This window comes from Portunus trituberculatus, chromosome 16, assembly GCF_017591435.1.
Source record: "Portunus trituberculatus isolate SZX2019 chromosome 16, ASM1759143v1, whole genome shotgun sequence".
Taxonomy (NCBI): domain Eukaryota; kingdom Metazoa; phylum Arthropoda; class Malacostraca; order Decapoda; family Portunidae; genus Portunus; species Portunus trituberculatus.
This window is the reverse complement of record NC_059270.1, coordinates 1,572,860-1,585,359: the sequence shown is the minus strand read 5'-3', so window position 1 is coordinate 1,585,359 and position 12,500 is coordinate 1,572,860. Positions and strand designations below refer to the sequence as shown.

The window sequence follows — 12,500 nt, the reverse complement described above, 5'->3', positions numbered from 1 at the left end:
ACTACGATGCTCATTTGTTCATTAGTCCCTTCAGTGCCTTGACGCGTTTCCATATTCATTCTGCTTATTATTTGATGATTTTATACAGCTTCAGAGATTTAGAATAGTAAGACTGTAGCCATTAATCTTCCCTAGACCCTTCCTAATGTCGATAAAATGGTCTAATCTTACATAAATCCCAAGATAAAAATGTGTGCCAGTTTTCCTATTCATTCTGCTTACTTTTTGGTGATTTTATATAGCTTCAGAGACTTACGTATAGGGGGATTAGAATAGTGAAGAATGTAGCCATTAATCTTCTGAGCTCCATAAATCCTTCCTAATGTCAATAAAATGGTCTAATCGTATACAAAAGTCAAGGTAAAAATGTGCCCCAGTATTGAAAGGGGTAATACCACGTCGTTTCCTGACAAAACACGTGCGATTATGAAACACTCATATCAGTTTTATGAAGATGGTGGCACGAGGCGCTTTTTGTAAGGTACTCTATTGATCAAGAATATGGTATGAATAGAAAGATTTGCCTCTCTCTCTCTCTCTCTCTCTCTCTCTCTCTCTCTCTCTCTCTCTCTCTCTCTCTCTCTCTCTCTCTCTCTCTCTCTCTCTCTCTCTCTCTCTCTCTCTCTCTCTCTCTCTCTCTCTCTCTCTCTCTCTCTCTCTCTCTCTCTCTCTCTCTCTCTCTCTCTCTCTCTCTCTCTCTCTCTCTCTCTCTCTCTCTCTCTCTCTCTCTCTCTCTCTCTCTCTCTCTCTCTCTCTCTCTCTCTCTCTCTCTCTCTCTCTCTCTCTCTCTCTCTCTCTCTCTCTCTCTCTCTACGGTCTCTCTCTTAGCGGTAGTTTACATTGATGTTCGAGGTCTGTTTAGTCAAATGGCTGCCTCAGTGATCTGTGTTTGCCAATATTGTAACCTTTCCTTTGTTATTTGCACTCCTGTTACGTCTGTTATTGCTTATTATGTTCAGTACTAAATGTTGATGTTGAATTGTATCTCATTGCCTTGTCTTTCCTGCACCCTCTAGTGAATAGTGTGTTAGTTGGTAGGGAGGAAAGATGATGATAATGATGAAGATGAAGAAGAAATAGTGGAAGATGAAGTTTGTGTATGATTAGACCATTTTATTTACATTAGGAAGGGTTTTTGGAAGTCAGAAGGTTAATAGGTAGAGTCTTGACTATTTTAATACCCCCCACATAAATTCTTGAAGCTGTATAGAATCACCAAATAGTAAGCAGAATGAATAAGAAAACGCGTCCTGGTACTGAAGGGGCTAATATACAGGCGCACGTTTAATGCAGGCAAGGCACTGTTAATTACGAGTGTTAATGAGGTCGGGGCTCACATATTTCTTCGAGAGAACTTGACATGAATGTGACTGATGCGAAATTATCTTTATTTATCACCTCGTTTAGCTTGATTCATCTGCTACTTATTATTATCATCCGTGGGAGAGAGAAGGTACTAGAGGAATTTCATGGCAAGAAGGAGAAAGAAGGGAAATAATGTCTAGAGCTTTAATGCACCTTCTTTCCTGGAATTACCGAGAAGTCACTTGACATTAATGAGGTAAAACGTAATTCTTGTGTTTGAAGTAACTCTTGCTTTAAGCAGCACGAGCAGCCAGCTGTTGCAGGGACTGAGGAATGTGGGATAATTGCTTTGGGAGGCCAACTGATGCGACGCTCGGTGGCGGTGGTGGTGGTGGTGGAGTAGGAGGGGGTGAAGGAGAAACAGAGGAGGAGGAGGAGGAGGCAGAGAAGGTGGAGCTGGAGGCAGAGGAGGTGGTGGAGGAGGAAGAGGTAGAGGAGGAGGAGTAGGAGGAGGAGGAGGAGAGTGGTATAGGTTAAGGGGAATAGCAAGTAGAAGATGGAGGTTGAGGAGGCGAAGGAGGAACAGAAGGAAGAGGAGGAAGAAGAAGGAGAAGAAGAAGAAGAAGAAGAGGAGGAGGAGGAGGAGGAGGAAAAAGAGCAAGATAGGAGAGATGTGGTAGTAGAGGAATAAGAGAAAAGTTAGAAGAAGAACAAGAACAAGAAGAAGAACAAGAAGAAGAAGAAGAGGAAGAGGAGGAGGAGGAAAAGGAGGAGGAGGAAGAGCAGGAGGAAAGAAAGAAGAAAGAACTAGAGTAGGCACTGAGGGAAATCAAATAATTGCCTTCAAGAGAACCACTGAATTGATGCAATGAACGGCACAGAGAGAGAGAGAGAGAGAGAGAGAGAGAGAGAGAGAGAGAGAGAGAGAGAGAGAGAGAGAGAGAGAGAGAGCAGGTGGAGTGGGGTCGATTAGCGAGCTGTGAAGCCTCATGAGACCGCTAGAATGAGCCTTCCTCCTCGGGGCGTGGCGGCAGAAAACTGTGTTGGTCGAACGCTTTGGGGTTCTTAGGGCTGTCCTTCCCGGCACTCTGTGAGGTTATTGACGGGTGCAAAAGGGAGCGTTTCCATGTTCCTTCTGGTTACAGCTTCAGAAACTCATGTGGGGGATTAAAATAGTGAAGACTGTGGCCATTAATCATCTGATCTCATAGACCTATTCTAATGTCAGTATCATCTAATCACATCCAAAATTCAAGGTAGAAATGCGTCCCAGTACTGAGGGGAGTTAATGACGGGTGTAAAGGGGGAAGTCGCGTCACCCTCGCAGGAATCCAGACAGCAGTGACGTGCATTTTCTCTCACCTATCCTTTTCTTTCACATTAACTCCTTCAGTACCATGACGCGTTTCCATATTCCTTCTGGTTACTATTTGGTGATTTTACACAGCTTCAGAATCTTACGTAAGGGGATTAAAATTGTGAAGACTGTGGCTATTAATCTTCTCACCTCCATAAACCCTTCTTAATGTCAATAGAATGATATAATCGCATTTTCAAATCTCAAGGTAAAAATGTGTCCCAGTATTGGAAGGATTAAAAAGAAGAGAGGGAAAGCCATTCACAAATCTTGACCTTGCTTAATGAGGCATCGTAAAGAGTAATTGGAGCTTATTGAAAATGGTGATGGTGAGAGAGCAAAACGATTGAGAATACGGGTCTTAGTTGTTTTATTGAATCCAGAACCGTTATCTTGTCCTGTTGGTTCCTTGAAGGTATTTCTTCTGCTGGGGTGAGTGGTTACGTAAAGGCAGATAGAGAGAGAGAAGAGAAGACTCTGAGGCTTTGAGAATAAGACCCTCAGTAGGCTAGGATGTAGGAAGCATGAGGACGAAATGCAACAAGCCGTGAATAAGCTGAGAGAGGAGGAGAGGATGAGGAAGACCAACTCACCTGTCTATGCTGATGGCCACTAGGTTGAAGATAGACGATGTAGAGCACACCACGTCCATGGCCACGTACACATCACACACGAAGGGTCCCAGGCCCCAGTAGCCGCACAACTGAGAAGAAGACCACAGCATTAATTTACGTCACCTGCCAGCTCAAGGGACAAAGAAACGGCAAAAAATAACAGAAGAACCCTTAGGCAGCCCGCTAATTACCACACCTTAACATTGTGGGCACCCAGCGTCGTTAAAAGGAAAAGGGAGAGAAAAGTAACTCGGCTAAGAGAAAAATAAAAAGTCTCATGTAGATTCAAGTTTTGTCCATAAAGAGCAGGAGAAAGTGTGAGGGTGACAGTGTTTGGGTTAGCTGGGCGTGTGCACTTTTCTAATGAGAGAGAGAGAGAGAGAGAGAGAGAGAGAGAGAGAGAGAGAGAGAGAGAGAGAGAGAGAGAGAGAGAGAGAGAGAGAGAGAGAGAGAGAGAGAGAGAGAGAGAGAGAGAGAGAGAGAGAGAGAGAGATGGGATGTAAGTGCAAGAGAAGTTAAAGGGTGTAACAAATGACGCACTATTTGCATGCTCCTTCTGTTAAACATTTGCTTTCCTCGGAGGAAAAAAATGAGAACGAACGCTGCAGATTATTTAACACTTTATTATCTTTGTTTTCACGATTATTTGTAACTATGGCATTTCATGTTCTATTTATTATACTCTCTCTCTCTCTCTCTCTCTCTCTCTCTCTCTCTCTCTCTCTCTCTCTCTCTCTCTCTCTCTCTCTCTCTCTCTCTCTCTCTCTCTCTCACGCCTCATGGTCGGTAAACAACAAAGGGAAGTAAATTATGGGACATGCTGGTCTTGGTGGGAAGATTAAGTTAGAGAGAAGGTGGGAAGGGAAAGGAGAAGCAGTAGGGAAAGACACACAAGCTGAAGAAGAAGGGTATGAAAAAAAATAAATGAGGTGAGAGGTAGTAGGAGCCAAGAAGGAGTTTTGAAGTGAGACGTATACACAAACTCAAGAAAGACAAAAAAAGATGATTAGGAAGGAAACTGGAAGGACACAAAGCATTAGATAAAGGAATGGATAGATGGAGGAGAGGAAAGGATACGAGGAGGGAAAGGAGGAAAGAGAACGAAAGGCAGAAGGACAAAATGCTAAGTTTTCCCGACACCTTCCTTGGTAGATTTGAGGTGGAGAAGGAGGAGAAAGAGGAGGAGGAGGAGGAAGTAGAGGAAGGGAAGGCCAGTTAAGAGGTAAATGAAAATAATGATGAAAATGAAGATTATGACAAGAATAAGATGGGAATGCAGAATGAAGGCAGAGTTGCAATTAAGTTTAAACCCAAATGATCAACGTTTCATCATTCTATCCACCTATTTAATGCAAAAGTTAACGAGTATTCTAGATCTTTCTTCCTTTTCTTTGTCAACTTATCTCTTATCCATCTCCTTAATGCAGTAGTTAACCAAGAAAAAGATTATTATTAGGAGGAGATGGTGTGGGGTAGGGTATGGAGGAGAGCAGAGGAGGAAGAGAAGAAGAGATGAGGAGGAAAGGAGGGTGAAGGAGAAGCGTTTAAACTTCCTTGAAAACCGCTAAATTAACAAACATAACACATCCTTGTAAACTTTGAATCATACCTGAAAATTCTAATTAACTTTTTTTCAAAACCGTTGAAGCACACTTGAAAACACGTGTAATACTGATTCAGACCACTGAAACAAGCATGTCAGATGGAAAATAAAAATAGGGAAACAAAACACTCTTGAAAACTTTGAAACACTGGTAAAACCTCAGAAAAAACTTATATGAAGCCTTAACACTTATAAACCACTTAAATATCTCTCTAAATCCCATATGTATTCTTCTTAACTCCACAAATTTTTTTATAAGTAATGGAAACTTCATAATTTATACCTCAAATTATGAAAAGCACCTTTAAAAACCCCTAAAAGTCTATACAAACCATTTAAAACAATTGAAAACCCTTGACTCAACTTTGTAAACCTTTAATATATCGTTGTAAGTCGAAAATATTCTCATAAGTAACGCTAAGATCATTAATTACTTCTATAATCATGAAAAAACATTTATTATATATTCTATCGGCCATCACCCTGACTTGGGTATTCTACTGTTTATGTTTTTTTTTATTTATTTTCTTAATTTAAACTTCCTTTGATTTTGGCAATGTTTTTAATATACACAATTTTTATTTATTTAATGTCGTTTTTAAATTGTTAGCAAAGTGAAATGCGATAGTCTTTGACCGTAGAGTATTTTCGCCGCAAATGCTTGGCCTATACTCGTTAAAATTTGCTTCTGTATTTTTGTTTTTTCCTGTAATTTTTCTCCTTCTTTACAGGGCCTGCCAAATGTAAGTCTGATATTTTTCCTTGAAGGCATTTAGTTTTATCTCCAGTTAGACGGGAAATATAAGACCGGCGAGAGGTGAACAAACACACCTAGTATGCTGTCGTTTCTGGTGCCACAGGGGATGGGGAGTCACGGCGCAGAGTGAAGCAGGAAGGAGGGAACCGCGCCCCGTAGTTACACTTGTGGCCTTTTACCTATTTCAAATAACTGCCTACATGACTCAAGGAAGCGTTTAAGTCATTATAAGAGAGAATGAGCAGCAGAGGAGCATCAGTTCATAATAGCAATGCAGAAACAATGGTCATGGCGGGTGATGAAAGTAAGCAAGAGATGTCAAGTAAATAACAGAATATCTTTAATTTTTTGATGGAATTGTAAGACATAAGTCATGGAAAAAATAATGAAATAGAAGAAAACCAACAACTTAAATGCAAAGTAATTAAAGAGGACTAATGGCAAATCCTTGCTTTTTACGAAAAGATTTTGTGACTAACCTTGACATATTTATTTAATAAAATGTCATAATGTTTGCAAAAATAACTTAAACACTTTCTGTCCTTTATTGCCAAAGCTACGTTCACGAAAAGACTGGCAACGATTTTATATTTCATCTGTTGTAAAAGAGGAGGAACAAGTAACAGTGACTATGAATCTGAGCGTCTCTTCAGCAGACATTGCTTGCATGTCCACCAAGAGCGGAAACTGAATTTACGTACCAAATGACACCAGCTATCGACGCTTGTGTGAATGTGTAGCAGCAGCTGAAAAATTTGCTATGTGGTACATTTTTTGCCTTTCCCTGTAATTCCTGCATGGTCAAAAATGAATCATTGCTGTCATGATAGTCACTGAATAATAGCCACAGTTTTTCACCTTTCAGCACTTCAGCGCCACGCTCCAGGAGCCAGACAGACTCGCACAACGGCCACAGCTTTCACGCTTGCTCGGCTGCTCTACGTGTAAAACCTGCTCGGTCACTGTTTCTCATGGGTATATTATCAAGAGCAGCTGACTTAAAGCTCATGTTCGAAACGGAAAAATCTGGCATCACTTTCCAGTCTTACAAGTGATTACGCTCACCATTGGCTCCGGCTAACCATACTGAGCACATCAAAGTGAATGCATTATATTGAGTGGGTTACTCACTACAAACTAAGAGAAAGTTATTCATAGAGACCAACAATTGTGTGAAGACGAGTGCATTACAGGGTTTTAGAGGAACACGTCTTTTGCACCGCAGAGTGTCAAGGTTACTTCAATAATTATGGCATTTAATCGTCTTTGGGTTTTTTTCAGTTTTTCTTTGATCTATTGCTGCTGCTTCTTATACTACTACTAGGAGGACTTCTTCTTTCAAAATACATTATTCATTATGTTATTAAGACCAGTGTGTAGTATTTATCAATTACATAGCTGTCTAATAATGGCATCCAGATCCATATTGCCAGTCACTTATAATTAACACTCATGATATATCTTTCTTTCTATTTTCCCACTCGAGTTAGGAAATTCTTTTATTCTTTTCCCCCACAGCACGCTTATATGTGGCTTTGATCAATCATCGTTAGCATAATTGTGATGAGGATGTCTTTAAAAACCCTTACATTTTCTTTGAAACCTGAATATTTACTTTTTATTTTCAAGACACGGAAAAAAAAAGTTGCTATTATTTTTCTATTTCTTTGTTCACGTGTACTAGTTTAATAATCCCTTGTCTGTTTCGTGGCAGTGTAAAATTCAAGGTGAGCTGATCATCCTTCTTTAAGACTATGATTAATATAAAGCTCTGACCTATATAACCTTGGTAACATTCTCTTAAAACCCAGTGAATGAAATGCAAGGTTACTCAAGACAACAAAGAGGGATGAGGAAGAGAGACGAAGAATAAGAGTGTAGAGAAACTGTTATCAATATCCTGCTGTGAACAATGCGTGTGAGAAGGATGAGTCAGGTCGAGTGGAGAAAAGTCAACAAAGTCTTCATCTACTTAAGTACCTGTCGCTCACTAAGAGTACGTTGTCGGATTCTCTCCTTTGTATCTACAGCTTCCTCCCCCCACCTTCTGTTCCTCTCTGAGTTTCTGTACCTCTGTTAGCCATTATGAGTATTTCGACCACTGCTGCTCTCTAAATACTGGCTTCTCTGTGTTGTAAGAGACTGTATCACACACACACACACACACACACACACACACACACACACACACACACACACACACACACACACACACACACACACACACACACACACACACACACACACACACACACACACACACACACACACACACACACACACACACACAAACAAACAGAAAGAGATGCAAACAAACAGTATCATTGGAGAGAGAGAGAGAGAGAGAGAGAGAGAGAGAGAGAGAGAGAGAGAGAGAGAGAGAGAGAGAGAGAGAGAGAGAGAGAGAGAGAGAGAAAATATCTACTACTCTTCCTGTTACTACTACTACTACTACTACTACTACTACTACTACTACTACTACTACTACTACTACTACTACTACGTCTACTACATCTATTACTCATGTTTCACCACTGTTGTTTTTGTTGTTATTACTATTCCTTTTTTTATTATCATTGATATTACTCCCATTATCATCATCATTGTTATTATTATTACCATTATCATTATTATTATTATTATTGTGGGTACTTTTACTCCCCGTTTGGAGGGTCACAATTTGGAATATGGCAGGCGGACGGGTGATTAGAAGTGGCGTGGAGGGAGGGATGTTATTTGCCAGGGTTTATGCTGAAATAGAAGGGAAGGGGAGCGTTGGATGCAATAAAGGCGAAGAGTAAAAACAGGGTATAGGATGGACCACTGGGGGAGGAGGGACGTGAGGGTGTGCGGCGGGAAGGAAGGGAGGAGAGGGACGAAGGGGTGATGGGTGGGGTAGCGTATTGATGGTGTTGCCGTCATGAACTTGTTGTTGCGTGAGAGAGGAATTTTTGCACTAAATACTAATAGTCACGGGGTGCGGGAGTGACGTACCAGATGTAGCACAGTACAGCGGAAGGAAATATAATTCATACTCCTTAAAGTCTAATCATGTATCAATTTACTAAAGGCGGAGTGAATTGTACCACGCTTAACGCTTTGCAAACCCTATGAAGGCAGAACCGTGGGGAGATAGTTGGTGAGGAAGTCGTTGAAAGTAATAGACAACATGTTCTCCTTCTTCCAAAAGCTGCAAGGTGTTCTGAAGCTATAGGGATTACAGCTCGTGATCTTAAGCCCTTCAGTACCATGAAGCGTTTCCATATTCATTCTGCTTACTATTTGGTATTTTACACAACTTCAGAAACTTATGTGGAGATAGAAATAGTGAAAACAGTGGCCATTTATCTTCTGACCTCCATAGACCTATCCTAATGTCAATAAAATGGTCTAATCCTACACAAATCATAAGGGAAAAATGTCTTAGTACTGAAATTGTTAATATCGTGGTATTATATGTGTAACTGAAATGTAAAATGCAGATAAGAGGAGGTGTACCAGGGAGCCATGACAGAGGACTAACGTAGGTTCTCTCGCGTACAAACTAACCTGTTTTCAGTCTTCAAATTCTCTTCATCTAAGGGATAAGACTTGTTCTTTTTTTGTTAATGCTGGTAATGACTGAAAAATCGGTGATCTGTGCTGAGTACGTGAGATCTTCCGATCTCTGTGCGTGATTACTCTAATCGCTGCTGCCGAGGAGTCTTGTTTCCCTTATTATGTATTCATGTATAATTCAATTAACCTGATGGGAAATGTAAGTGTTCTTCGTCAAAGTGACATATATGAAGTTTAATTAGTAATTGCTTTGATCGTGCCACACAATTAGACTAAGATTATATTGTGGTTACTAATGGAACATTTGTACACAAAGTTTCATAATCCTCTGGAATTACGTGTTGAGTGGGTTGCAGGGAAACACAAGTTGATGCAAGGTATGTACTATATATACAATCAGATTATGTTCTCTACCACCCACTCTACACATTTGTTTAAGTAAACACAGAACCTCTTGAAGTTATTTTTTGAAGATATTTTTTGAGCACAAAGCGATTAATTCATCACGTGGAATAACAATCAGTTCAGCAAGGAGCTCAACATTCACTTCAGCAGACAGACTAATGCCCTTCTGACACTGAATGTTGCAGTCACGATCATTCCCGGTGTGCTGCCACAGACAGGAAGCTGCTTGACATTGTACAGTAGGGGGCCAACCGCCACCCTACCACAGATCACTGCTGGTGATGGCAGATGCCGCTGACCATCGCTTGTCAACCTTGCACTGCACTGCCGGTTGGTGACACGTCTGTCTGGCTGAGACTGGCAGTCATGGACGATTTTATCGTACAAGCCAACACTCATCAGCGCTAATGTCAGCGCTCACAACCTTGCACAAGGAAGGTAGACAGAGAAGTTGTAGGGAAAGGTAGGGTAGTGTTGTGCAGAAGAAGAGGGACAGTCAGCAGGATCAGAGAGAGAGAGAGAGAGAGAGAGAGAGAGAGAGAGAGAGAGAGAGAGAGAGAGAGAGAGAGAGAGAGAGAGAGAGAGAGAGAGAGAGAGAGAGAGAGAGAGAGAGAGAGAGAGAGAGAGAGAGAGAGAGAGAGAAGCTGAAGACTATAAGGTTTTTAGAGAAGAGCTGTGGTAACTAAATGCTCATTCGCAATAAAGAATTCACCACATTGTCCAATCTTTACTACTGCATATACAGCCCACTGAGTGATGACTATAGGTAGATACTATAGATAAAACTGCTATATCAAATAAGTTACCGCATGACGTAGTACATATATTACTTAGTGGTGTCTTGAGCAATGACCCAAATACTATACCTAAACTTTCAGAAACAGTCCATCGATATGAGACTCTTAAGACGAAGTGACATTTATCCTCTCAGTGTACTTCAACACAAATGTATTCAATTGTTCTCCTTTGGGATGCGCGTAAGGTAATGGAATACAGCGGGAGAGAAATTGGAGAAGATAAGAGAGTCAGAGAGAGAGAGAGAGAGAGAGAGAGAGAGAGAGTAGCACTGGAAGAACAATACACTTAAATGGTGACCTTGAGGGGATAGAAATGAATCGATTACGCAAGGGAACAAGAAGAGTGGGGAGGAAGGAGAGTGGCAAGGGAAAGACGGGTAGAAACGAGACATGAGGGCAGCCACTAACAAAGGCTCTTCGTATTGTCACCTCACCTATTATGCCGCTCTGTTATCCCTGTAATAACGTCTCAAGTTGCCTATTGGTTTCTGTTATATCCTCATCAGGTGAGCGAGAAGCGGTAGTGAGGGTAATAGTGACGAAAGTGAAGATGATAATAGTAGGTGAACATGCAGGAAGTGGGACGTTAGCTGCTATAATGACGTGTGTGTGTGTGTGTGTTCAGGAATATTCGATACGTAAAGCATTCATACTCTTATTTCTTGAGGTATCTACGTAAGCTGAATGAGAAATAAAACAGTCTTACAATTTCCTTCATTCATGTTACGCAGGCATTAAGTCAGTAAGCAGTGTAGACAGCACGAGCTCAGTGACTGATGGCCAATGAATGTGTTCCGTGTAAACTTTTAGTGAGTAAGTAGGAAATAATGGTTTCCTCAGCTTCTCTCCTCTTTTAATTACTGCTCTCTCTCTCTCTCTCTCTCTCTCTCTCTCTCTCTCTCTCTCTCTCTCTCTCTCTCTCTCTCTCTCTCTCTCTCTCTCTCTCTCTCTCTTCTTGCATGATTTCAATATTGGTTTATAAGCTGGAAAAAAGAAGAGGAAAGGAAAGTAGTATTGTGGGGAAAACGAGCCTATTGAGAAAATAATCCCGTAGGTTGAAAGCCATCAGAGAGCAGTTAAGTGAGAGACTCGGCTCCACAAATGAGCGACGGTGATAAGGTCAACCAATCAGCTGTATGTAGAGGCAAGGCAAGGCAAGGCAAGGCAAAGTGAGGCAAGGCAAGGCGAGGCTAGCCAAGGCAAAGCAATGCAAGGCAATTCGAGGCAAGGCAAGGCAAGACGAAGTAAGGCAAGGCAGGGTAAGGCAAAGCAAAGCAAGGAAAAGCAAGGCAAGGCAAGGCAAGGCAAGGCAAGGCAAGGCAAGGCAAGTCGAGGCGCTTATCATCACAGGGAAAGAAGCACCGCTCAAGCCGCACACAACTGTCTGCTAATAAATGAGTCATACAATAATGCTGCGAATATCCATGAGTGATAGATTTCCAAGTCATTTGTGACAGAGTTTTATTCACACATTTATTTGATTTCACGAAAAGGAAAATACTCAAGAGAAAGAAAACGGGCAGTAAAGCCTCCAGAAACAGAACTATATGGCGCGAGCTGGTGACTGTCTATCCGAATGTTCAGTGTCTCCGAATGTTCGATGATAGTACACGTTTCATGGCCAGTTTCCTTGTACATAAACCTGAACGTTTATTGTTATTTGCAACATAATTATTAGCGCATGACAGACACATCATAATGCCTAACATAAATATTTACAGCATGTTTTGTTATCACACACTGAACACAACGCACCACTTGCTCACTTAAGAGTTCACTCAACACTACGCAACTATACACTTACTGTTCACTTTAGACCTCACTTAACTCTACACAACTCATTGCTCACATAACACTTAACATAACATTACTTCATATATATTTGATGAACAAAATATGGCAATTTTTCTTATATGTTCGGAGACTTCATTACAACAACACGTTTTCTTTTTTCCCAGAGGAGACAGTGAAATCAGTCTTCCCAATAATAATAATGACTAAATAAACATGTTCCGTCACTGGTTTTTAGTGAGTGCAGGAAGCGGTTTAATGGACGCTCACCACACTGAGATCCTTGAATAGCTGCAGCCCATAGCCAGGACAG

The 12,500-nt window shown here is 41.1% G+C and overlaps 1 protein-coding gene across 1 annotated transcript in view; it reads right to left on the bottom strand.

Annotated features, from left to right (window-relative positions):
• The window catches only part of LOC123504466 (dopamine D2-like receptor), a 553,454-nt gene that overhangs the window by 19,570 nt on the left and 521,384 nt on the right, over nt 1-12,500 (bottom strand). Inside the window, exon 2 of the mRNA XM_045254990.1 lies at nt 3,256-3,365. Coding sequence (XP_045110925.1) covers nt 3,256-3,365 — 110 coding nt within the window. The remainder of the gene's footprint in view (nt 1-3,255; nt 3,366-12,500) is intronic.